This window comes from Cucumis melo, chromosome 2 (assembly GCF_025177605.1).
Source record: "Cucumis melo cultivar AY chromosome 2, USDA_Cmelo_AY_1.0, whole genome shotgun sequence".
Taxonomy (NCBI): Eukaryota; Viridiplantae; Streptophyta; class Magnoliopsida; order Cucurbitales; family Cucurbitaceae; genus Cucumis; species Cucumis melo.
The window spans coordinates 12,245,270-12,267,923 of NC_066858.1; the positions used below are offsets into that span (position 1 = coordinate 12,245,270).

Below are 22,654 nucleotides of genomic sequence, written 5' to 3' on the forward strand. Positions count from 1 at the left end.
GTAAGTTTAATGTAAATATTTTTATTATCTTTTATATATCTGAATCAATGTTGATTGCGTTATTTTTATAAACTTTTAACTTCATCGGCGGAAGATGAAGACATGTGAAATTGATTTTTAAGAGGAAGAGTTAAAAATGACTAGTGAGCGCTGACCTCAAATGTAACCCTTTTGAGTGACGTAAGTTCGAGGAAAGATTTAGACAGACCTACTTTTCACATAACTTTACACAAATGTCTCAAAATTTAATTCGAGGTTTTTAATGACCATTTTATTCCTCACATTAATTACAAATAACATATATTTTAAAATTATATAATAATATATACCATAGTTAACTTATATGAATCTTACAACTAACCTATTTAATAAAATAAATTATTAATAATTTTATTTTATTTTTATTATATTATATATAAAATTTTAGTCCAATTTTGTAATAATATATCGAATATTTTCCAAAAAGTAACGTTTTTTTTGTCTTAATTGCACATTGAACAAAGGATTTCTATCTGCGGTTTACTACTTTCTACAACTTTCACCATTTTTTCGTTCATTTTACGTTGTCTTTCACCGATTCTTTCCAATTTGACTTAAATTCTAATCAATATTTATTTTTCCAATCATCTCCTATTCAACATCTTTCACCCTTTTTCCGTCCACTTGTCCGATGAGTGCATATCTCATATTGTTTCATCTGTTCAAGTTTCCGATTAAAAAAAATTCACTATGAACTTTTTGGTCATCTCCTACAATTATTAGTTTCATGTTATTAATTTTCTTTCTTGAATTGTGGAATATAGTATAAAGTATATAACGAACTTTTTTTCCCTTTCTTATTTAAATACGATTGTGCGATTAATGAACTCTTTTTAAATATGGTATACAATATATAGTGAACTTTTTGTTCCCTTCTTAGTATATACGATTGCATTATTAAAATGATTCTATGTTTTGCCCATTATATACACTTTCACTTTTATAATAATACATAAGTAGTGACACATATTTATTATATACCAATGTATATCTTATGCATATTTGCAATAACACGTAAGCAATGACTCATATATTTGCATAATTTCTTATCAAATATGCATACATACATTTTCATCTAATATTATGTTAAATATATAGGGGTATATAATGATTTATTTAAATAAAAAACAATTTCAGTCACACTAGATTTTACAAATTAACTTCTAATATATGAAAATTAATACAACTTTGATGAAATATAATAAGTATATATAAGAAATTATTAAATTAAGTGAAATATATGAAAAACAATGCATAACGAAAGAAAAATAACATGATATATATACTTGACTGACCGTAAGTAGAGATATATAGTGTAAATTAAGTGGCATATATACTCCATTCACCGTAAATTTTCTTTATAAAAAAATTTATCGAAAAATTCCACCGATATACTATACTTCACAATTTCACACATAATTAACAAAATAAAACAAATATGCACTCATCGAAACAATTTGAAGAAATGAACGAAATAAGAAAGAATGGACGGGAAGAGATCGGATGGAGGAAATTTTTTTTGAATAAAATCACCAAAGGAAATAATCAAAGGATAATTTTGATTATAATATTACCCTAATATAATCAATCACATATCATATTTACATATTTAATAAATACAAATCTTAATTACATACAATAGTCTACTTTCCTTATTTCATATAAGATGGGTAGTTTGGTTTTTTAGGCTTTACATTTGTGTAAAATTGAAGCACATTTAGAACATTTATGAAAAACATTAAGTCTAACGTGTAATAAAGCATTCCTATTTAGACTATAAAAGGTCGTTTGACAAGGGTCATCACTATTGAGTTGGGTTATGGTAACGCAACCCTTGTTTAAAAAAAGAGTCACCATAACTCTTGTTTTAGGGTTATCATAGCCCCTTTTCCCTCTCTCTTCTTCTTCTTAACCTTTTTTAACTCTCCATAACCCTATCTCTTCAACTCTCCCATAAAACTATATTTTCAAACTCTACTTCAAACACATCTTATCATAAAACTATATTTTTAGACTCTTCTCCCAAATACATGTTATTATAAAACTAAGTTTATCATAACACTCACCCTCCATAACCTAACTCTTCCCCCAAACAAACGTCCTTAATAGTTAAAACCCATTGCTTTAAGCCACAATGTCTTTTTTTTAAGTCAATGCTATGAAAACACAAATTAGATTAGGTTTAGATAAAATGAATACACAAATTCATGTTACTAAAATGTTAAATCCCATCATCAATCAGTTCAAGAAAAAATTAATAACGAGAAGTTTCACACAAGTCAGAGTAGTTTTATTTTCATTACTTGAAAATATCTTCAATGCAAGATAAAAAGAAAAGAGTAGACGAAAAAAAGAGACGTTCCTCATTTTGGCTTTTCATTAAACGCATAAAGAGCACCAAAGAAACCACACTAAGAACAAAATTCCAACTACTTCCACCATTGACAAACCACACAACAAATTTACCAGGGCATTTTATCAAAACATGTTCTAGGCAGCAATCACAAATGGACTTCAGTAGCCCATGACTCCAAATAAACCCCTCGCTTCGATTCATCCATAAGTAACAAGATCCCTTCAAAAAACCACTTGCAGGGCTAGAGGAGCAATTACGAAAATAAGAGACATTGATGCTGCTGGAACAGCGAGGATTAAAGAGCTCGTTGACTATCATAGATTTAGTGAAAAAATGCACCTTTAAAAAACAGGCAACCAAAAATATTTTCGAAAACAATGACCATGGCAATGATGGTTTAAAAATCCTGTGCTGTCTACAAATTAGTCCAAGCTTAAGCCAGCCAGCTAACCTTCTGCATTCAAAGTTACATGTTCCATTCATCATGTGTGCCAACTTAGGTCGAAGACGCAGAGGTCCTGAGCTATTAGCCTATTGCATTGCGCTCTCAAAATCCTATAAAATATAAGCAAGAAAGAAACAAAGGATTATTACCCTGAGAAAGGAAATATAGCAATACTTTACTATTATAATCCAAACTAAAGGGTTACAGACCGCATATACTCCTTTTTAAGTACGGTGATGTTTGTGCCTCGTTTTAGAGCCTGTTCAAGCATCTTTCAGACGGTTTTTCATGTCTGAACGTGAATACATGCATATTTCCGGCAAGATTCCATAAGAGAGTCAAAGACCGGTATCATGCATTTGGTCTTAAGCAGCATAGTGAAGCCATGGATTTAACTCTAAACTTTGTAACAAAGCCACAACCTCCAGTCAAAGTGCATATAGTATCAATCGTCTACTGAAAGCTTGAATAATCCATCCTTCTCTATGAGAGATTAGGCATAATCCAAGCTCATGCTTCTATAGAAATATTGCCAACAAAACAAGTTAGGCATGTGCTAGGAGTGTGAGATGCATTTTGTTACCATGACTAAAATCATGACTTGTACCTGAAAGTAAACGGGAATGCAAATTTTCTCCGGCAAGTCCTCTCCTTGCATCTGTTTTGATCATTATGTAGAGAAAATATTAAACTACTCCGGCTGTTTCATTTTATCTCTCATTAAGAAGACATTTCTCAACTGCTTCATCACAGAGATTAAGAGTTATCTCCACATTTCCTTCTTCATAGTACATGTCAACAAAGAAATTGTATATTTCTCCAGCAGCAACCAACCCATGTCCTCTCATCTCTTCAAAGAGTTCCCTTGCTTCCAAAATTTTTTTTCTCTTATACAACCGCTTTATAAGTGCATTATATGAAGTAACAGTGGGAACATATCCTTTTTCAATCATTTCTTTATATAAAAACCATGCCTCTCTCAGATTTCGTGCCTTACAATGCCCTTTTATTAAAATATTGTAGGTGTTACTATCCGGCATCACTCCTTGATTACGCATCCTCTGGTAAATCTTAGTTGTAGTATTCATACTATTTCTAATGCAATGCTGCTTCATAAGAGTATTGTATGTTATTGCATCAGGCACAATGCCCTTCTCTAGCATCCATCCCAAGAGCCTATCGCCATCTTCAAGCATTCCCAACATACAAAACCCATTCATTAAAACATTAAATGTAACAACTGTTGGTTGAAGCCCTCTATCCAGCATCTCCTGAAGAAGTTTATGAGCATTACCAATATCTCCTAATCTACAATAAGCGTCGATGACCGTGGTATAAGTGATAGCATCAGGACCAATCCCAGCTAACTCCATTTCTTTCATCAATTTTATTGCTTGTGCAATATTACCTGCTTTGCAAATACCATTTACCATTGAGTTATAAGTGCAAACATTCAGTTGAAGGCCCTTTTTCCGCATCTCATTCAAAAGTTCATTTGCTGTATCTAGTTCTCCATGTTTACAAAGGCCATCAATCAGGGCACCGTAAGTAACAATGTTTGGAGTCACTCCCATTTGAACCATCTCATTGTGAAGAGAAAATGCATTCATCATCTCACCTGCTTTGCAGTAAACATCGATTAGTGTTGTATATGTAACTTCATCAGGCTTTAAGCCTCGGCTAATCATTTCATGGAAAATATTTTGTGGTTCTATCACCTTTCCACCTTGACCAAATCCCTGGATAAGAGTTGTATAGGTTATATAATCAGGACTGATCTTCTTAGACAGCATTTCGTCAAACCATTTGTTTGCAGCTTGAACATGTCCTAATTTGAAGAAACCATGTATGAGAGTGGTGTAGACGACATTATCAGGAATAATCTTTTGAGACATCATCTCTCTCAATACCTTTTCTGCTTCAAACAACTTACCAATTTTACACAAAAGTAATATTATGCTATTGTAGGTATAACGGTTTGGTTTCAGTCCTTTTATTTGCATGTCATCTATAAGCTTCAATGCCTTCTTCAATTCTCCCAAATGACAATATCCATCAATCACAGTACTGTAACTAACAACATCAGGTGTAGAACTCCTAAAATCCATCTGCATGAGTAACCGATGGGCTTCTTTTACTTTTCCCAATCGACATAAAGAATAAATAATGATGTTATAAGACGTAGTATTCCAACCAATACCATATTCACAAAAAACCTTTATTGCCATCTCTATTCCTTCAGAATTGTTAGCAATGCGACTAAGAAAAGCATTACAAGAATCAACAGTGACAACTAGTCCGTAGCTCAACAATTTGTCCAATAGTTTTCTTGCTTCACTTAAATGACCAATTTCCACTAGGACTTGAAAAAGTATATCAAATGCAATAGGGTTTGATCCCCAGTACTTATATGTGTATATCAGCCGGTGGGTAAATTTAGTCATTGTAACACCAATCTCCAGCTTCGAGTTCAAGAAATAATCATGAACCAGCTCACGAGCCAGCCTAAGATCATTCGACACCACGGCAATGTGAACAATAATGCAACGTGCTTCAAGAGATGGTTCTCTACGAACTCGTGCCCAATCAAAGAAAGCCAAAACCAGATTGTAGTCATTCTTAATGTTCATCAGTACCCAAATCAGATGATCATACCTAAAGTTGGATTCATGAGGCTTTAGAATGCGATGAAGGGGCTCAGAACGACGCAACTTAATTACAGCAGTGATATCATGGATAAGCTCAGTATCTCTAATTGTAGGCTTTTTAGGAGAATAGTCAGGAAACGGTCTGGTTTGAAGCAAAAATGGAGATGGGACTCTTTGGCTTTGAGTCAACCATCTTCTAGAGAAAGAGAATGGAAGAAAATTACATCTAGAAGCTGAATTAGAAGAAACCTGTAAACAGCAAAACCGGAAGAAGACGACACACAACTTCTTGTGCAATGGTAGAATCATCAGAAAAGCATTCTCTTGTTAGCACAAGAGATCTCCCCCAAGTTTGACAAGACAACAGCCCATGTCTATTCATGTGATCTTTTACAGGAGCTGATTGCCATGAAAGAACCCAGCCACAAAAAGACTTTTTCAGGGAAAATTGCCCTGGTACTAGATATGAACACCTCACTCTTCTCCAAACTTAACCCTTCTCAGGTCACACTTCAAATCGTTACTTCAAAATACTACTTCAGTAAAACCTTCATAGCATTTGCAAATAATGATTTAGCAACACAGTTATATATTAAAGCCATTACCTTCTTAAAGGCTAGCTGAATAGACACAAGATTGAAAGTTTAACTACATATTATATGTTCTACCTCCTATTTGGAACCCTGTATTTGGAAGGATGATTTGAAAACATTCCATGTGTTTGGGTAATGTCTCCAGAATAAACTAACATAAACCAAGAAAGCAAAGAAAAAATCAAAACCCTGGGAATCTGCAAAATGAATGGCCGCAGCACGATCTCGGCAACAGCACGGATTAGGGGCTAACCACTCTGTTTCTGGGGGAAAAAATAACAAGGATAGAACTGTTTGCCAGAGAGTCAGACGAGTTCGTCGGAAGGCCGAGACTTTGCGGCGCAAGCAGGAGAGGCCGCGGGGCGGGTTTCAGTGGCTGAGGAGGAGAGAGGCGGCTTAACGTGAAATAGGGATCAGGAAAATAAAACCTTGCAAAGAACGAACCCAACGCTTTTGGTCAGAGATGGCCCTGCGAGGAGAATTATAAAAGTAAACATCTCTACTTATGTTTCTACATAATTTTTTTTTTTTTTTTTTTATTGTGGCAAATGATGGAGAGAGGAGAATTTTTCTTTTTCTTTCTTTTTTACTCAACCTCAAATAGCTAAATAAGGAAGATGAACATTAAGGGCATGTTTGGTTTTGATGCAATCATAGACTAAAAAAAGAAAAAAAGAAAAAATAATGTATAATAGAAAATATTTAATTTAAACTTCTAAATAAAACAGAGAATAAATATTTAGAAATGAACATTCTAATTAACTAGATTTAATACAATCAATTGAAGAAAAGTATATATTCATGTATACAAAAAAAGAGTAGTGAAAACCTAGATTATAATGGTCTCCATCCCAAACACATATTATAAAAAGATATAATAACACAAACTATAATAGTCTACACCCAAACACAAACTATAATTGTGAGATCCTAATCCGAAAAAAGGAAATTCTACCAAAAAAAAATCTTGCTGGGAAGTTGTTCGGATAAGCATGAGACATTCGACAAGGAAAAGACGCTAAAAGAAATGCTTACATTTAAGTTCTACCGCGAGAAGGCAAACAACGTGATAAGAATAAGCGGGCAAGGAAGAAGCCTGTGTTGGATGTCAAAAGTTAGGTGTTTAGCGTAGTAATGCAAGAAGAAGAAATGTCTATGCCTAGAGAAGTGGAGGCGAGGAAGTGTCTTGTCAGGATGACTTGCCACTTGCTGAAAAAAGTAAATGTCTGTTACTTCCCGAGAAGATAGAAGGGTTAGAAGATTAAAGAGTTTGGTTTCCCAAGGAGATAAGGTGTGCATCTCGAGGTAAAGTCAAATCACCGTTGATGGATAGCCTAGTATGGAGTTTAGGTTGATTGCATGGCACGATAAATTAAGTAAGATGACACGTGTAAAACATAGAAATGACCCTTGAGTATGAGAGATCATTATAAATAGGACTAAAGTCCAAAAGGAAAAGGTTATTCGAAAGTGTTAGATTTTTCAAACAAAGACCAAGAGGAAGCCCCGAATGATGAAAGACCAGTTGAGAGAATCGTCTGGCAAGAAGAGGAATCCAAAAACAGAGAAGGAAGGGGTGGAGGTTAAGGCTAAGTATTTGTTGTGAGTGATTCTTATAAAATAAAGTTTGTTTATGAGTAATAACAAGTTTTCAATGTGATTTATGAGTTGTTAATTATGAATAAGCGTTTGTTTTGAGCAAACTTTTGTAAACAGAATCTTGTTGATCTTTTTCAAAGGATGATATGTTTTATGAATGATTTTCTTAAATAGTATGTTGTGTTTATAAGCTTGTTATAGGAATGTCATATCCTATTGTTGATTATCTGAACGTGCTCTGTGATTGATACTTATTGTATGATATTGTTGCTACTATGATTGTATGTAAAGGAAGTAGGTTGGGAGGCTAACCTTTTTGTTTTTCCTATTAGCTTGTATTAAGGTCTATTGCACGATGCTGGTAGAAGTCCCACGTAACTCCCATGACGCTGGTTAAATGTGAATTCCAAGTTAGGGCAAGTTGTGACGTGTTCTTGATGTTGGACATTGGCCAAAATCCCAGGTACTTGCAAGATGCTGGTTGAATGTAAATCCCGCGTCTTGCCGAGGGGAGAATCCTAAGTCTAGTCGAGAGTGATGAGACGCTAGTCAAAATCTAAGATAACTCGCAAGGCGCTGGTTGAATGTGAGTCCTAGGTCTAAGAAAGATTAAATTGTCACGAAATGTTGGTAGAAATCCCGATTCAATCGAGTAATGCGAGTGAAAGTGAATCCCAGATCTATCGAGTGATGCTAGTAAGAGTAAATCCTAGGTCTAGGCAATGAGAGACGGGTGAAAGCGAATCCCAGGTTTAGGCGATTAAATATAATGGGAGAATCCCAGGTTTCGGTGATAAGTAGCGTTTGCTTTGATGGCCTGAATCGTGTGGATTTGTCGTAATTGTCGTGGCTATGTTTGAAGCAGTAAAAGCTTGAGTTTTTGAAGTTTATTATTTATGGTTGTTGTTGTTGTCATGTGGTTAATCTTGTTGATTCTGTATGTTTTCCCTAAAAAGGTTTTTCCCAAACCCATCACTCACTATGTTCATTTAACTTATGTTTTAAGTTTTTCCCTTCCCGAGGTTGTCAGGCGTTGAAGTCAAATGAAGAATGGTTCCCAGACGTTGTAGCCTAGGTAAGGAGGGAAGACAAAGTTACTCTGTAGTCTTACATGATGTACTAGCTATGACATCTCGTCATATGTCTAGGAAGCCCGTTGGTAAGCAGTATTTAATGGTGAAGAAAGAAAAGGAGAACCTAAAGGATGTTCTTGAGTTGGATTGTAGATGGCAAAAGGAAAAAAGGGCAGACGTCAGAGTCCTACACCCTTAAGTACTTTTGTGTGAAGAGAAGCACCTTGGTAGGGAGAAGAAGGACGGCGCGGGAAGAATCAAACTAGGTTTTATTTTATGCAAGTAAAGTTTAAGGGCTGTAATTTGTAATGTATGAACTCTGTAAGTGTTAAGTTAATAAAGAGAGTAGAAGTTCGGTTATTTGTGCTGTTTTGTTGTATCTGTTTGAGTTTGTTGCCTAGGAGTTAAAATCTTAAGTTGTGCTAGGTAAAAGTACTAGGTGACAAAGTAAAGTTCAAAGGTTGTAAATTGTTTCCCACTGAAGTAAATTGTGAAGATCTCTAAGGCTTAATGGAAAAGCTTCACAAAAGAGATAAGAGTAAAAGTTGTTCCACTTACTAAGCATTCAAAGCGTCATCTCGTGGAGAGATACATAATAGATGTCTAGGCAGTACGCCCTCATCTGGTCGTACGAAGTGACATTTGGGGCGGCACGTGACAATAATAACATATACTATAATAACACAGATTATAATAATTTACACCAAAAACACAAACTATTATAATCCATAGACTATTATAATTTACAATCTCCATATTATTATAAGTTACTCTTTGCCCCAAATATCCTCTAATTCTTCAATCTCATATAAGTATTGGGATATCTTTTAACCACTTGTTGTATGGCATGGTGTGATCGTATGGTTCATTTTAGTCATAGCTATAAACTTTGAAAAGTTTTGTTGAACTTTTAATGTTCCATTTTCTTTTCCTTTCTTTCAATTTTCTTAACCTTTTTTTTTAAAGAAAACGTGTGTGCTTAAAGATAATAGTTTGTTACAATTGATTTTTCTATAAAATGTAAATATTTTGTCTACTAGATTATTTTCGACAATTTTCCTAAATATCGTTTAAGGAACAAGTCTAAACACATATCAGAAGTAAATTTAGGAGTTTGAATTTACAACAAAAAGGAAATTGTAAACAAAAGAACAAAGAACAAATTAAATTGGGGGCATGAGGTTGGAAAGATCAGGAAACAGTTCACAAAAGCATCGTCTATCTCTATTATTTTCTTCGGTGACGTGTTTAGAATTGTTGACATAAATAAATACAAAAATTTTATTGTTGAAAAATTTGGGAGAATTGTTTTGTAATTCACTCCAAATTTTAAGTTTTAGAATGAAAAATTTTCAAAGTTTAGGGACAGAAATAAAATTAAGATCAGGTTTAACATAATAAAGGTTTAACACAATGAAAGTGTAATAGATTAATAAGAAAAGTGCATCCACGTTCAAATATAATCAACAAAAGCAAACTGTTTGAAACTGAACAATTATCGATTTGAGAATGTACTGCTTGATTTTGGGAGCAAAAGTAAGATAACAATAACAGATAATTTTTATAATAAGTAAACACCATAAAAAAAGAAAAAACAATTGTTACATTTTCTATTAAAGCTCTGTAGATTATAATTGAAATTCGATTACCCTTGTAATCATTTTCATTACTATTTGGTAAATGTGGCCGAATTGTATAACGCTTGGTATTATCTCGATAATTTAACGCAACATCTCTCGATTCTTTATGAAAAGAAAGGTATTGGATTGCTAGGAGGTGTACAAGTGAGGACAGACCTCATGGATTCCTTATCCAAAGGGCTAATGCTTTTACAATAGAATCCTTTCAATCCTTTGTTGCTCGTTTCTCTTAGCACTAGACTAAAAGAAAGAAACTCGTTTGCAAATCCTGTTCAAAGTTCAAAAAAGAAAGACGATGCTCCATCTCCAATACCACCGAATGGCATAGCAAACGTCATCAACGAGCATGTTTTCATCGGAATTTCTCCCTCAGAGCCTCCATTTCACCAATCCATTATCGAAGCCAACAATTCCCCAATCACATTCAGATTCCATCCCCACTCGCAGATTTTCAAACAAAACCTACCTCAGAAATGTCACTTCTTCTGCTGAATCTAGACAACCCCATTTCCCTAATCTCGATAACAGAGATGCCCATTTGATGAAACTCCTTAACAGGTCCTGCAGAGCTGGGAAGCACAACGAGTCCCTCTATTTTCTCGAAAGCGTGGTGAGTAAAGGCTTCAAACCTGATGTTGTGCTCTGTACTAAACTCATTAAAGGGTTTTTTAATTCTAGAAATTTGAAGAAAGCTGTGAGGGTTATGGAGATTTTGGAAACTTATGGTGACCCTGATGTTTATTCTTACAATGCTATGATCAGTGGGTTCAGTAAAGCCAACCAAATTGATTCTGCAAACCAGGTGTTTGATAGAATGCGCAGCAGGGGTTTTTCTCCTGATATCGTTACTTACAATATAATGATTGGGAGTTTGTGTAGTAGGGGGAAGCTTGAGCTTGCTTTTGAAGTTATGGATGAGCTTTTGAAGGATGGGTGTAAGCCATCTGTGATTACTTACACAATTCTTATAGAAGCAACAATTCTTGAAGGTAGAATAAATGAAGCTCTTGAGCTGTTTGATGAGTTGCTGTCGAGGGGCCTCCGTCCTGACTTGTATACATACAATGCCATCATTCGAGGTATTTGCAAGGAAGGAATGGAGGATCGAGCCGTGGATTTTGTTCGAGATTTATCCGCTAGAGGGTGTAATCCAGATGTGGTATCATACAATATTCTGCTGCGTTCTTTTCTAAACAAAAGCAGGTGGGAAGATGGGGAGAAGCTTATGAAAGACATGGTTTTAAGTGGCTGTGAGCCAAATGTCGTTACTCACAGCATTTTAATTAGTTCGTTTTGTCGAGAAGGGAGAGTAAGGGAAGCCGTGAATGTGTTGGAGGTGATGAAGGAGAAAGGGTTAACCCCGGATGCATATAGCTATGATCCACTGATTTCTGCCTTCTGCAAAGAAGGGAGATTGGATTTAGCAATTGAGTATTTGGACAAAATGGTTTCTGATGGTTGTTTGCCTGATATTGTAAACTACAATACAATTTTAGCTACACTTTGTAAATTCGGTTGTGCTGATCTTGCTTTAGACATCTTTGAGAAGCTGGATCAAGTGGGTTGCCCTCCAAATGTGAGTTCCTACAACACAATGTTCAGTGCACTTTGGAGCTGTGGGAACAAGATCAAGGCTCTGGAGATGATATCAGAAATGATAAGAAAAGGAATTGATCCCGATGAGATAACATACAATTCTCTGATCTCGTGCTTGTGTCGGGACGGGTTGGTTGACGAGGCTATTGGATTGTTGGTAGACATGGAAGCTACCAGCTTCCAGCCGACAGTGATCAGCTTCAACATTGTGCTTCTGGGGATGTGTAAAGCACACAGGGTTTTTGAAGGCATTGAGTTACTAATAACAATGGTTGAAAAAGGTTGCCCACCGAATGAAACTAGTTATGTCTTGTTAATCGAGGGGATTGCTTATGCCGGTTGGCGAGCAGAGGCTATGGAGTTGGCTAACTCTCTGTACAGATTGGGAGTTATTTCTGAAGATTCTTCCAAGCGTTTGAACAAGACATTTCCAATGCTTGACGTTTATAAAGGGCTAAGCTTATCAGAAAGCAAGAACCAACTCTTGCAAAGCTGATGTTGACTATAGAATTTTCAACTTTTGTCTATTTTGTTTTTTGTTTTTTTTTTTTTTTGTTTTTTTTTTTTTGTGTAATGCTTTAAAAGGAAAGTGATTCTGATTTTATTTCTGTTGAGCTCAGTGAGTAAAAAGCAACGGAAGCTAAATTTTTTGACAAATTAGAAGATTAGGAAGATATTCATCAAATCATTTGATAGGTTTACCAAAAACATTGGGATCTAACAGTTTTTGACCTGAATTCTTTATAGCTTTTCTTTTTCTTTTTTTATGACCACCCGACTTTCGGAGGCCTCTAACTCGGGTGTTACTACATGCGTGCAATTTCATTAAACCACGAATTGACTTTTAATTTTTCTTTTATTGAAAAAAGAAGTATGCTAGGGAAAGAAATAAAAACATCATTAAGTTAATTTATTGAATGCCAAAGCAACTTTTAGTCGGGGATCTCTAAAATGCAATGGAAAACTATAAGAGTCGGAACATCAAATATCTTGAAAACATGATAATTTGCAAAAATAATGACACTAGTGACATGACACAAATCCCCTCGGCAGTCATCTAGCATGTTCTTGCTCTTATTTAAAAAATGTTTAAAGCAAAAGATGAGAATTAAAACACTTCGATAACCACGATTGACGCTAGGCTCTGTAATCCCATGCGATCAAGAGTTGATTTTTTTAAAGAAGTACACGTCAAACACAAAGAAACTTGCAGAAAGTAGTAAAGATGGAAATTCTGTAGGTTACAAATATAACACATTCACCTACAGATAGAGGATGTGTCTAACAAGGTCTAGATTATTGAAGTCTGAAGTCGATTACTGCTCCTATGGGCTACAACATCCACTTTTAAGAGAGAGTCTAGTGTCTTGAGCATGCTTATCCAAAGTGAGTTTGCCTATGATTGCATGTCCAAAACATTCTCAAACCACCTTATGTTTTTGCTTTGTACTTAGTTTAGCATGTTGCTTTCATTTCTATGTTGTTTTGATTTTATGTGATTGCTCGCTATATTGCATATGTTAGTTAATCTCAATTGAAATTCTCTAAAATGTACTATAGGAGAAACTCACTTGTCAATTCCCCGACTGAGCTTTGTTGTACTATTTGCAGAACAAGCTTTTTTGCAATTGTCAGTCTTCAATGCTTTTTTTAATGACGTTTTCAAAGCTTTTCTTTTTCTCTCATGTTTTATAGAACTATTTTCTCTCAAAATGTGAAGGAAGGCTACATCATAAAACGAGATTATATGAGACTTTCAAATTTCATACAATTGACTTGCTCGCCGAGTTAGAGCAAGTGTTACACAACCACTCGTCCCTTATTCAAAAGGTTGCAATTGTGACAAGTGGTATCAAAGCTTTATTAGGTCCTTGGCTAAATGAGACGAAATCATGTTGGCAAAAAAATAGCTATCAAAGTTGCAACGAGCGACTGACCAACAGATTAACTAGCTAAACCATTTTAGACCGAATTAATCAATATTCGTTAACTAACGGGTTATTCCACTAAAGTTCCTAGTTGCACTTCCCTCACTATAAATATATTTATGTCTATTTGATATAACTATGATAAAAAAGTTAATCCTTCACAGGTTGTTCGTAACATCGACCGGGTCAAAAAACCATTTTACCCCCTAGATTACATCTTGTGCCTTAAGTCTCATTCATCCACTATTGAACAATTGGTTTAAGGTCCAACCTACAAATCAAATCCCTCTCGAGCCAATGAGAGGGTGAAGCCCCTTGGTCAAGACTTGGATTCCGTTTTTAAGGGAACAACTTATCTACTAACCTTAAAAGTGGGTAGGAGTGAATTTCATCTTACACCCTATGTCCTTAGCCATCCACCCAATCTTACCCCTAAAATGGGAGACTTATTGGGTCAGCGCCGTTGAGCTGCCCTCACCTATGCAAATCTAAGGATAATTTCGTGTGAACAGAAGTTCATAGTTAGCTTAGGATTAAGATTAAGTTACCTAGGTCATCAATAAGCGAAATAGACAGTTTTATTTAGTCAAAGACGTTATAACTTAAAAATGACTACTTCATGGTTTCAATCTTATGTAAACTCTTTACATAGGATGTCTCCACTCCCATGTCTCTACATGAACGATTCTAGATCAAATCGTTTGTACTAATTACAAAATAGGCCGCATCCATAGTGTTCCTAGAATAAGGCACCCAACCCTATTCATACACTATAGACCGTTTGAGCTATAAACTCAAACTTGATCCACGTTTATGTCTCTACATAAAGTTCAAGTCTACACTAGATAGACATACTAAATGCCTGAATAGATGGACTGCCAATAAATGAATTAACGTTGAAGGTTAATTTGATAGAACATAAAGTTGCTCAATAGGGTAGGTTTGAGAATGGAGGTGGCTCCACGAGCTTTGTCGCACATATGGAAGAGTTTGTAGAAGAGCTTGATTGTTCCAAGAAGACAATGCTAAAATGTCAAATGACTTTAGAGTGACTATAAAGACAATCAAGGTTGAGATGGCTAAGATGAAGATACAAGTAAATTTAACGACGCGAGCAGTGGGAAACCAAACCTTAAATCAAGCGTGTGTTGTTTCTAATAAGTTTAGATCTTGAAACCCAAAGCCTTTAATGGGAACCATGATGCTAAAGAGCTTGAAATTTTCATATTTGATATGGAACAATACCTTAAGACCAATGAAACCATCTTTGAAGAAACTAAAGTGACACTATCCTCCATGCATTTGTTTGTGATGCAAAACTCTGGTGGAGGTTGAAAGTGAGTGAGTGGAGTCAAGTAGCCCTGACCTTTTGGAGTCAAGTATGTGGAAAGAGGCCATTAAAAGTGAATTGGATTCACTGGTCATAAATCAAACATGGGACTTAGTGGACCTTCCAAAGGGAAGCAAGCCAATTAGGTGTAAGTGGATCTTTAAAAGAAAAACAAAACAAAATGGGTCAATAGAAAGATACAAGGTTAGATTAGTGGTGGTAGGGTATACTCAAAAGCAAGGTATTGACTACTTTGACACATATTTCCCTGTATCTAAGATAACCACAATTAGGGTCTTAATTGCATTAGCTGCCATAAATGGTCTTCTTATTCACCAAATGGACGTAAAAACTGACTTTCTAAATGGTGACTAAGAAGAAGAAATTTATATGACACAACCAAACACATTTAAAATTCCTGGCCAAGAAAACAAAGTGTGTAAACTTAGAAAATCTCTATATGGTATCAAGCAAGCTCCTAAGCAGTGGTATGAAAAGTTTAATGATACTTTGATAAACAATTGATTTAAAGTAAATTTCTCAGATACGTGTGTTTATTTAAAGTTGTTTGGAGCTAATTGCATATTAATATGTTTATATGTTGACGACATTTTAATTTTTGTAATAAACATGGAGTTGATAAATGATATTAAGTTGTTCTTTTCATCACACTTTGAAATGAAAGACCCAGGAGAAGCAGACATAATTCTTGGTGTTAAAATTAGGAAAAACAAAATCGATCTGTCCCTGTGTCAATCTCACTACGTGGAGAAAATACTAAAGAAATTTGATTCATTTGATATTTCTTCTGTAAGAACTCCCTATGATGCTAGTAAACATCTTAAGAAGAATAAAGGAGATAGTGTGTCTTAACCTGAATATGCAAAGATCATAGATAGTGTCATGTATTTAATGAATTATACTAGACCTGATATTGCATATTCTGTCAGTAGATTCAGTAGATATACATAATCCTGATAGATACCACTGGGATGCTTTATGCCATCTATTGAGATATCTTAGAGGGACGTTAAATCACTGTTTCCACTTTAACAAATTTTCTGTCGTACTAGAAAGATATTGTGATGCAAACTGGGTCAGAGACAATGATGAGGTTAACTCTACTAGTGGGTATATATTTTTGCTTAGGGGTAGAACAATATCTTGGAAGTCCGCGAAACAAACTTGTATAGCTAGATCCACTATGGAATCCGAGTTTATAGCATTAGAGTTGGCAGGATAGGAGGCTGAGTGGATAAAAAGGTTACTAGGAGATGTACCATTGTGGAGGGCATCTGTGTCTGTGTCCATATAGTGTGATTCACAAGCTGCCATATGTATTTCCAAGAACAGTGTTTATAATGGTAAAAGTAGATATATACGTCTTAGGCATGTAGTTGTAAAACAACTGCTGAAGGAAGGAACTATTTCCTTAGAATTTGTTCGATCTAAGAAGAACCTGGGTGATCCTTTAACCAAATGACTAATAAGAAAAGTGGTTCTTGATTCCTCAGTGAACATGAGCCTAAAGCCCTTTGGAGATCTATAGCACTTGGTAATTGGGTGGTCTATTGCGATAGACTTGATGGTCTATACCCCATTATTGGGTGATCTGTTGCGATAGACTTGATGGTCCATAGCCCATTGTGTGGAATACAAAAACCTTTGTTGGGTCCATTGGTATGGATAATGTTGAAGTCTCCATAGCTTTTTTTGAGTGGTTTGATTTGGCAAACTTGATGGAGCATATAACGTGACAGTGAAGGTGGGGCCGCCTTCTATGAAAGAGTTTAAAGGTGTTTTTCTAAAGCTCTCACGTCAACCCAAGGTTCATTCTTTGTCCATGGTCATAAAGGCACACATCTACATTGCAGAAACAAAACCGTAACTAGGGATAGAGCGTGTCGTAAGGGTCTCAACCAATGTTACAGGGAGTTCAAGATACAATTCACTCTCTCTAACAAGGTTGTTGTCTTACTTCACTACGTATCAATTCAAATCTTCGAATATTAGTGTCTAAGCTTAATATCTCTTCTATGTTTAGAACAAATTCCAATGAAATCTCATTCTTCTTCACTTACCTAGTAACTTTGCTGTTACAGTCACTTGTGGGGGATTGTTAGAAATGACTTATGGGCTTTGGCCCAAATAGCAAAGTTGAGTATTTTGTCCCACATTGATAATATTTAAAGTGGAAAGTGGGCATATATTCTTAAACCTTCAAAGGGGATTTCAAATTAAGTTGGTGGTGATAGTATAACCTTGTCACCACATGCGTGCCGCCATTTGTTCGGTCGGACGGGCGAGTGGGGGTAACTACGGTTGCGTGAAAAAGAGATGTATATCCTCTTATTTCGTCTCTTATTTGGCTTTATTTCGTCTCTTATTTGGCTTTCCTCTCCACGTTCTGAGCATTTACACGATTTTTGTCTCTATTCCCTATTCCGATGAGTGCACGTTGGGAAGCTGTGTTAACCTTGGGAAGCAACCGACATCACGATTAGCACTACGATTGATCGAACTTGCTTTCAGGACAATGGTTCATCACGACACAATAATTATCTTGATCGATAGCCTCAAATTCAGAAATTCAATGAATATATTTTCTTTTCCTTTTTCACAAAACCTAAGCTTTTACAACTAAATAGATTTCCATCACAAAAACGCTTTATCATACACTTTGCGATGATTTGTGACGTTTCTTGAAAATCATCATAAAAGATATTCGACTTTAGTGACATTTCATGCAACATTGGTGATAGTTTTTAATTTCATCACTAAAAAAGTCTTTGTTGTAGTCATCCTACCCTCCATCCACTAGTTACAAGAATTTACAACCCAAGTATCATTGTTCCATCTATCAATAGACATCTCTTGCGATAATGGTGTTATCTTATTTTGTGGCAAATCATACCATTACCAAAAACATAGCAATAGACTTGTTATCTAAGAGACGAAACTACTCCACATTTGTTCTTTTTCTTATGAAAATGGTGTTATCTTAGAACGCGGGCACTATAAACTAGATCTAATTAGCTCATGGTTAACACATTTATTAAAAGTCAACACGTCTTCGTTCCTTTAGTGAAAAGTCTTACAGTTAACAAATGCGTTTAAGGCTTGTGCAAGTGCCAAATGACTATTTCTTATCATATAAATGCTAGTTCAATGCGAGTAACTTCAAAACGAGCTTTTTATCGAAACACAAAAGGGTATTTTCCGTAGAAGGAAGTAAGATTCAAGGATTCACCTTTGAAGAACTTAAACCATACTGTACAACTTCCCCAAGGAACTATTGCCTAAATCTCAAGTAGCAGTTGATGAGGTATAAATTTTCCCCTTGGAAAAAAAAAAAAATCTTCCTTCTAAACTGCTTGCTTACCTAAAACCTTCAATTCTATCAACTTCTGGCGTAACTCATCAGCCTGTTCCTTTAAACCGGAAGATGCTATGCTGTTGATTATAGTAGAATAAATTGTCTCATTGGGTTTACATTGACTTGATAACATCATTTCCAGAACTTGTATTGCAAGATCCACCTTCTTATTTATGCATAGTTCATGAACTAGAAATCTGTAAGAACTACTATTCACTTTGTGTCCTCCCTTGAGAATCCCCTTCAATATCTCCACAGCTTCTACAAATTTGTTTGATCTACAAAACCCCCAAATTATAGAACGATGGGTGATATCATCTGGCATGATCCCATTTTCCATCATTTGACTGTATAAACTCATTGCTTTATCCATGTACCCCTTTTTAGATAACCCATCAAGCACAGTATTGTAAGAAATTAAGCCAGGAGAGCAGGCCGAGCCAATTAAAAGGTGAAGTAATTGAAAAGCCTCATCTACCATACCTTCCTTACTAAGAGCACCAAGTAGAGTGTTGTACGTTATAATGTCAGGCAAACAATTGTTGGAAAACATTTGATTGAGAAAGTTTATGGCACTATCTAAGAGTCCATTTTTACATAGACCATTAATCAAGACATTGTACGTGACAACTGTTGGAGGCTGCAAACTAATACTCATGATTTTTAAGATTTCATCAACTTCATCCCAACGCCCACGCCTTGAAAGTGAATGGAGAAGGGTGTTGTAAGTCACAGCATCGGGTACCATTCCATGGAAAAGAAGATTATCAATAACTAAAGCTGTATCTTCAAATTTTCCCTGTTTGCAGGTTAAGTTGATCAAGGAATTGTATGTGACAAGATCAGGATAACAACCCTCATTAGCCATTTCTTCCAATACTTCAATAGCACGAACTGTTCCACGGTGCTTCCAGACTAGCTCAATGAGGATTGTATAAGTAATTAAATAAGGAGGAGTTCCTTTTCTGAGCTGTTCCTTCCAAAATTCAATAGCCTGATCAAAACATCCATTGTCAAACATGTGGCGGATTACTGCATTATATGTAATAACATCTGGGGGGCAACCACTCAAACTCATGTCGTCCAAGAGCTCAATGGCAGATTCCAAATGTCCTTGCTTGCATAAACCACCAATCACCATGTTGTACGTAATAACATCTGGAACACCACCAGACATCACCATGATTTTCAGGACTTGTACAGCTTTATCTATTCGGTCGATCTTTACAAACCCACGAATCAAGTTTACGCAACAATGGAAATCTGGAATCTGGTTTCGACTAGCCATAATATCAACTAACCTAGATGCTTCCATCAACTTCCCCTTGTTGCAGAACTTTTGTAGAATCTCATTGTTGGTTTGTTCATCATTTCCAACAAAGGGTCCATCCAGATACAACGATGAACCATTATGAGAACTGATCCTCTTTTTAGTCATTTTCTCAGCAAAATTCCTTTCAACCTTTATCTCGTGGCCATTCAACACCAATTCATCTTCGTAAGTATTATCAACTCTATCAATACATACACTCCTCTGCAATCCTTTAAAATGTAAAACCCGTTGTTTTCTTCCAAAACCAAGCGTTGTACTCCAATGACAGCTATATGAACTAATGCAACTAGACTTGCACAAACAATTTAAGTGTAAAGAAGACAGTTTTTCTTTTTCCAGCAAGCATTGGCCGATACCAGTACTAGCATACTCTTGTTTGGAACATTCATGCTGACCATTAACTGTTACCATATAATTTTGAACGGTCAATGTATACGCCATAACAAACTCAAATAGCAAAGGGGAGTGCTTCAAAGCTCTTAAGGGGATGATATAATCAGTACCCAGTAACTAGCTGCTTCATTTCAACTGAAACTAACCAATGAATAACTGGTGCTTAATAGAAATAACTCACTTACTCTGACCCAAAAGTGAATTTGATACTTCCTTCTGCACATAAGCAGATTAAAATAGATTTTCAGAACTCAAAAAATCAAAAAGATGAAAAGCATATAATCACAAACAAAAAAAAATCCAGAAAGAGGAGAAAAGGACACACATGGCACAAAACTGAAGCAAGAAACTCATTAACAAAGAATAAAAAAGTTAAAACAACAAAAGTATTCCCAGAAAACTCAAGTATGGAAGAACAATTATTGATGATAATAAAGATAACAAATATTGAAAAGGGGAGGAAAACTTCCTGAAACTTAAAATTGGGAGACAGAGATGAGGAGAAAAAAACATTAAAATGAAGCGAAATAGTGAGAAGAACTTGAAGATTCAAGAAACATACTTAGTGGTTTGACGAATGGAGCAGAGATAGCGAGGAAGAGAAGCTTGCTTTTCTTAATTCCCGCTGCTGATAAGTTTGACGACGGACATAACTAGGGTTTTAGATCCTTTTACACTTAACCCTTTGTAAGGAATAAAGATGAGGTTCAAATTCGTTAAAATATAATGGCATTGAGGGTAGAATAAGAAAAATTAGGGTTTATTTTCAGAAATTAGAATAACACATTTTTCTTTTTAACACAAACATTTAAAATTCCTTCCCCACCTAATTCACTTGCATTATTTACTTTTGATTGACAATTTAAAGTAATTAATCAAAAATATTTTTATGGTTTAAATTTTGAAACTATACTGACAACTTGATGCATAGTTGAAGTTGAAGGATGTGCCTCAGAACTTGGAAGTAGTGAATTAGAAGAGTAATATGAGATTTGCTATAAAATTTTTAAGTTAAAAAAAATCATATATTTCTAGGTAGTTTTTTTCTTTAAGCTTTAAAGGATTATTTTTTACCTTAAGTTTGTAATATGACCATGGTTTTGATGCAAATTAAAATGTATTTTCATATAATTATAGATTTAAAATTGAAATTTATATAAATTAAAAACTTGATTTACTAACTAAACATTATCTTGATCTCCCTCTGCGACATCATCGCCTTGTCGTTGTCTACGTTGAATGTGCCTTCAATTCATGTCGGCAAGATTGAGTCGTCTGGTTTGCTGAATAATATGTTCTATATTTTCCAAGGTTTGATCACACATTGAGGTCAAATCTTGTAAATTGTGTTCTATTGAGTAAGCATGTACGTCTCGAAGAAAATTATTCTGAACGATTACAAATAATATAATTAAACAATGTGCATGTTATGAAATTATAAAAAAAATGATAATAAAATTCTTACCATGCAATAATAGTATAAGAGCCATCAGGTGTGATAAATCGTCTTATAACTGACGTGTACCCAAAAATAGTAATTTGATATAGTTGGCTTGTGTGTTGCTTCTCCTCGTACACTAAGATCATTTCGCGAATGCCACATTGTGATATACTTTGCATGAATCCTACGTCATTCTTGATTGTGTTTGCCTCTTAAATCAATTCGGTGCAGTGTTGTCATGCCTCGTCCCCGAAGTCACTCTATATAACCAAGGGAAGACGTGATCGCCTAGACATTCTATGTGAACCTCTCCGCGAGATAACACACAGAAGCCTTGTAAGCGGAACAAATGACATCAATTTTAATGTGAGATGCGAACTCAATTACAAATAACAAAGACTTCATTAATAGTGAGTCAAAAGTACATTAAACATGAGTACAAGTCTTCTCAACTTCAAAAGTACAACATTCTAAGATAATAATTTGACTTTTCTTGCCTAGTTCTACATGCTTTGTGAGTTGGCAGTGGCCACTATCTGCGTTCGTAAAGGGTATGATAGGTCATCAAGGTTGCAAGTTCAATGCTGGATGTCCTTCATTACCTAGGGAGAGGGAGAAATAAAATAAAACATTTGAAAAGTTAGACAAAAAGTGTTTAGGCAATGAGGTTCTTTAATAATACTTTTATAAATCAAATTTGGCCTTGACGCGTTACAATCATTTGAACAATTCATGCAATACAACTATTTTGTGTCTCAATAGTTATTGAGTTTCAAGCAAGTCCTTTTTAACACATTAGGCAATTAATACAATTCAAATAACATTTACAAATTGCATAGAAAATCATTTCCTTTTAAAATCATG

General features: G+C 35.2%; 3 protein-coding genes across 4 annotated transcripts; 1 reads left to right on the plus strand and 2 right to left on the minus strand.

Moving 5' to 3' along the window:
* Positions 1-2,379: 2,379 nt before the first annotated feature.
* On the minus strand, positions 2,380-6,604 carry LOC103487274 (pentatricopeptide repeat-containing protein At1g05670, mitochondrial). Of its 2 annotated transcripts, XM_008445536.2 has the most exons (4): positions 6,157-6,596; positions 3,448-6,036; positions 3,050-3,358; positions 2,380-2,950 (listed from the first exon to the last, which is right to left on the minus strand). In XM_008445536.2, the coding sequence occupies exon 2, from the start codon at positions 5,795-5,797 to the stop codon at positions 3,551-3,553; it is 2,247 nt and encodes a 748-aa protein (XP_008443758.2). In that variant the 5' UTR covers positions 5,798-6,036; positions 6,157-6,596; the 3' UTR covers positions 2,380-2,950; positions 3,050-3,358; positions 3,448-3,550. The 2 variants fall into 2 exon arrangements, with proteins under 2 accessions (XP_008443758.2, XP_008443757.2); XM_008445535.2 differs by having other exon boundaries at positions 3,448-6,604.
* Positions 6,605-10,503: 3,899 nt separating this feature from the next.
* LOC103487275 (pentatricopeptide repeat-containing protein At3g04760, chloroplastic) lies at positions 10,504-12,603 on the plus strand. Its single transcript, XM_008445537.3, has one exon. The coding sequence runs from the start codon at positions 10,740-10,742 to the stop codon at positions 12,483-12,485; it is 1,746 nt and encodes a 581-aa protein (XP_008443759.2). The 5' UTR covers positions 10,504-10,739; the 3' UTR covers positions 12,486-12,603.
* Positions 12,604-18,422: 5,819 nt separating this feature from the next.
* On the minus strand, positions 18,423-21,059 carry LOC103487276 (pentatricopeptide repeat-containing protein At1g08610). The gene is made up of 2 exons (XM_008445538.3): positions 20,912-21,059; positions 18,423-20,565 (listed from the first exon to the last, which is right to left on the minus strand). Exon 2 carries the CDS (start codon positions 20,395-20,397, stop codon positions 18,613-18,615), a length of 1,785 nt encoding a protein of 594 aa, XP_008443760.2. The 5' UTR covers positions 20,398-20,565; positions 20,912-21,059; the 3' UTR covers positions 18,423-18,612.
* Positions 21,060-22,654: the final 1,595 nt, after the last annotated feature.

Excerpts from the sequence above, each read along its gene's own strand:
- LOC103487276 (XM_008445538.3), bottom strand. The coding sequence starts at position 20,397 with ATGGCGTATACATTGACCGTTCAAAATTATATGGTAACAGTTAATGGT.
- LOC103487274 (XM_008445535.2), bottom strand. The coding sequence starts at position 5,797 with ATGATTCTACCATTGCACAAGAAGTTGTGTGTCGTCTTCTTCCGGTTT.
- LOC103487275 (XM_008445537.3), top strand. The coding sequence starts at position 10,740 with ATGTTTTCATCGGAATTTCTCCCTCAGAGCCTCCATTTCACCAATCCA.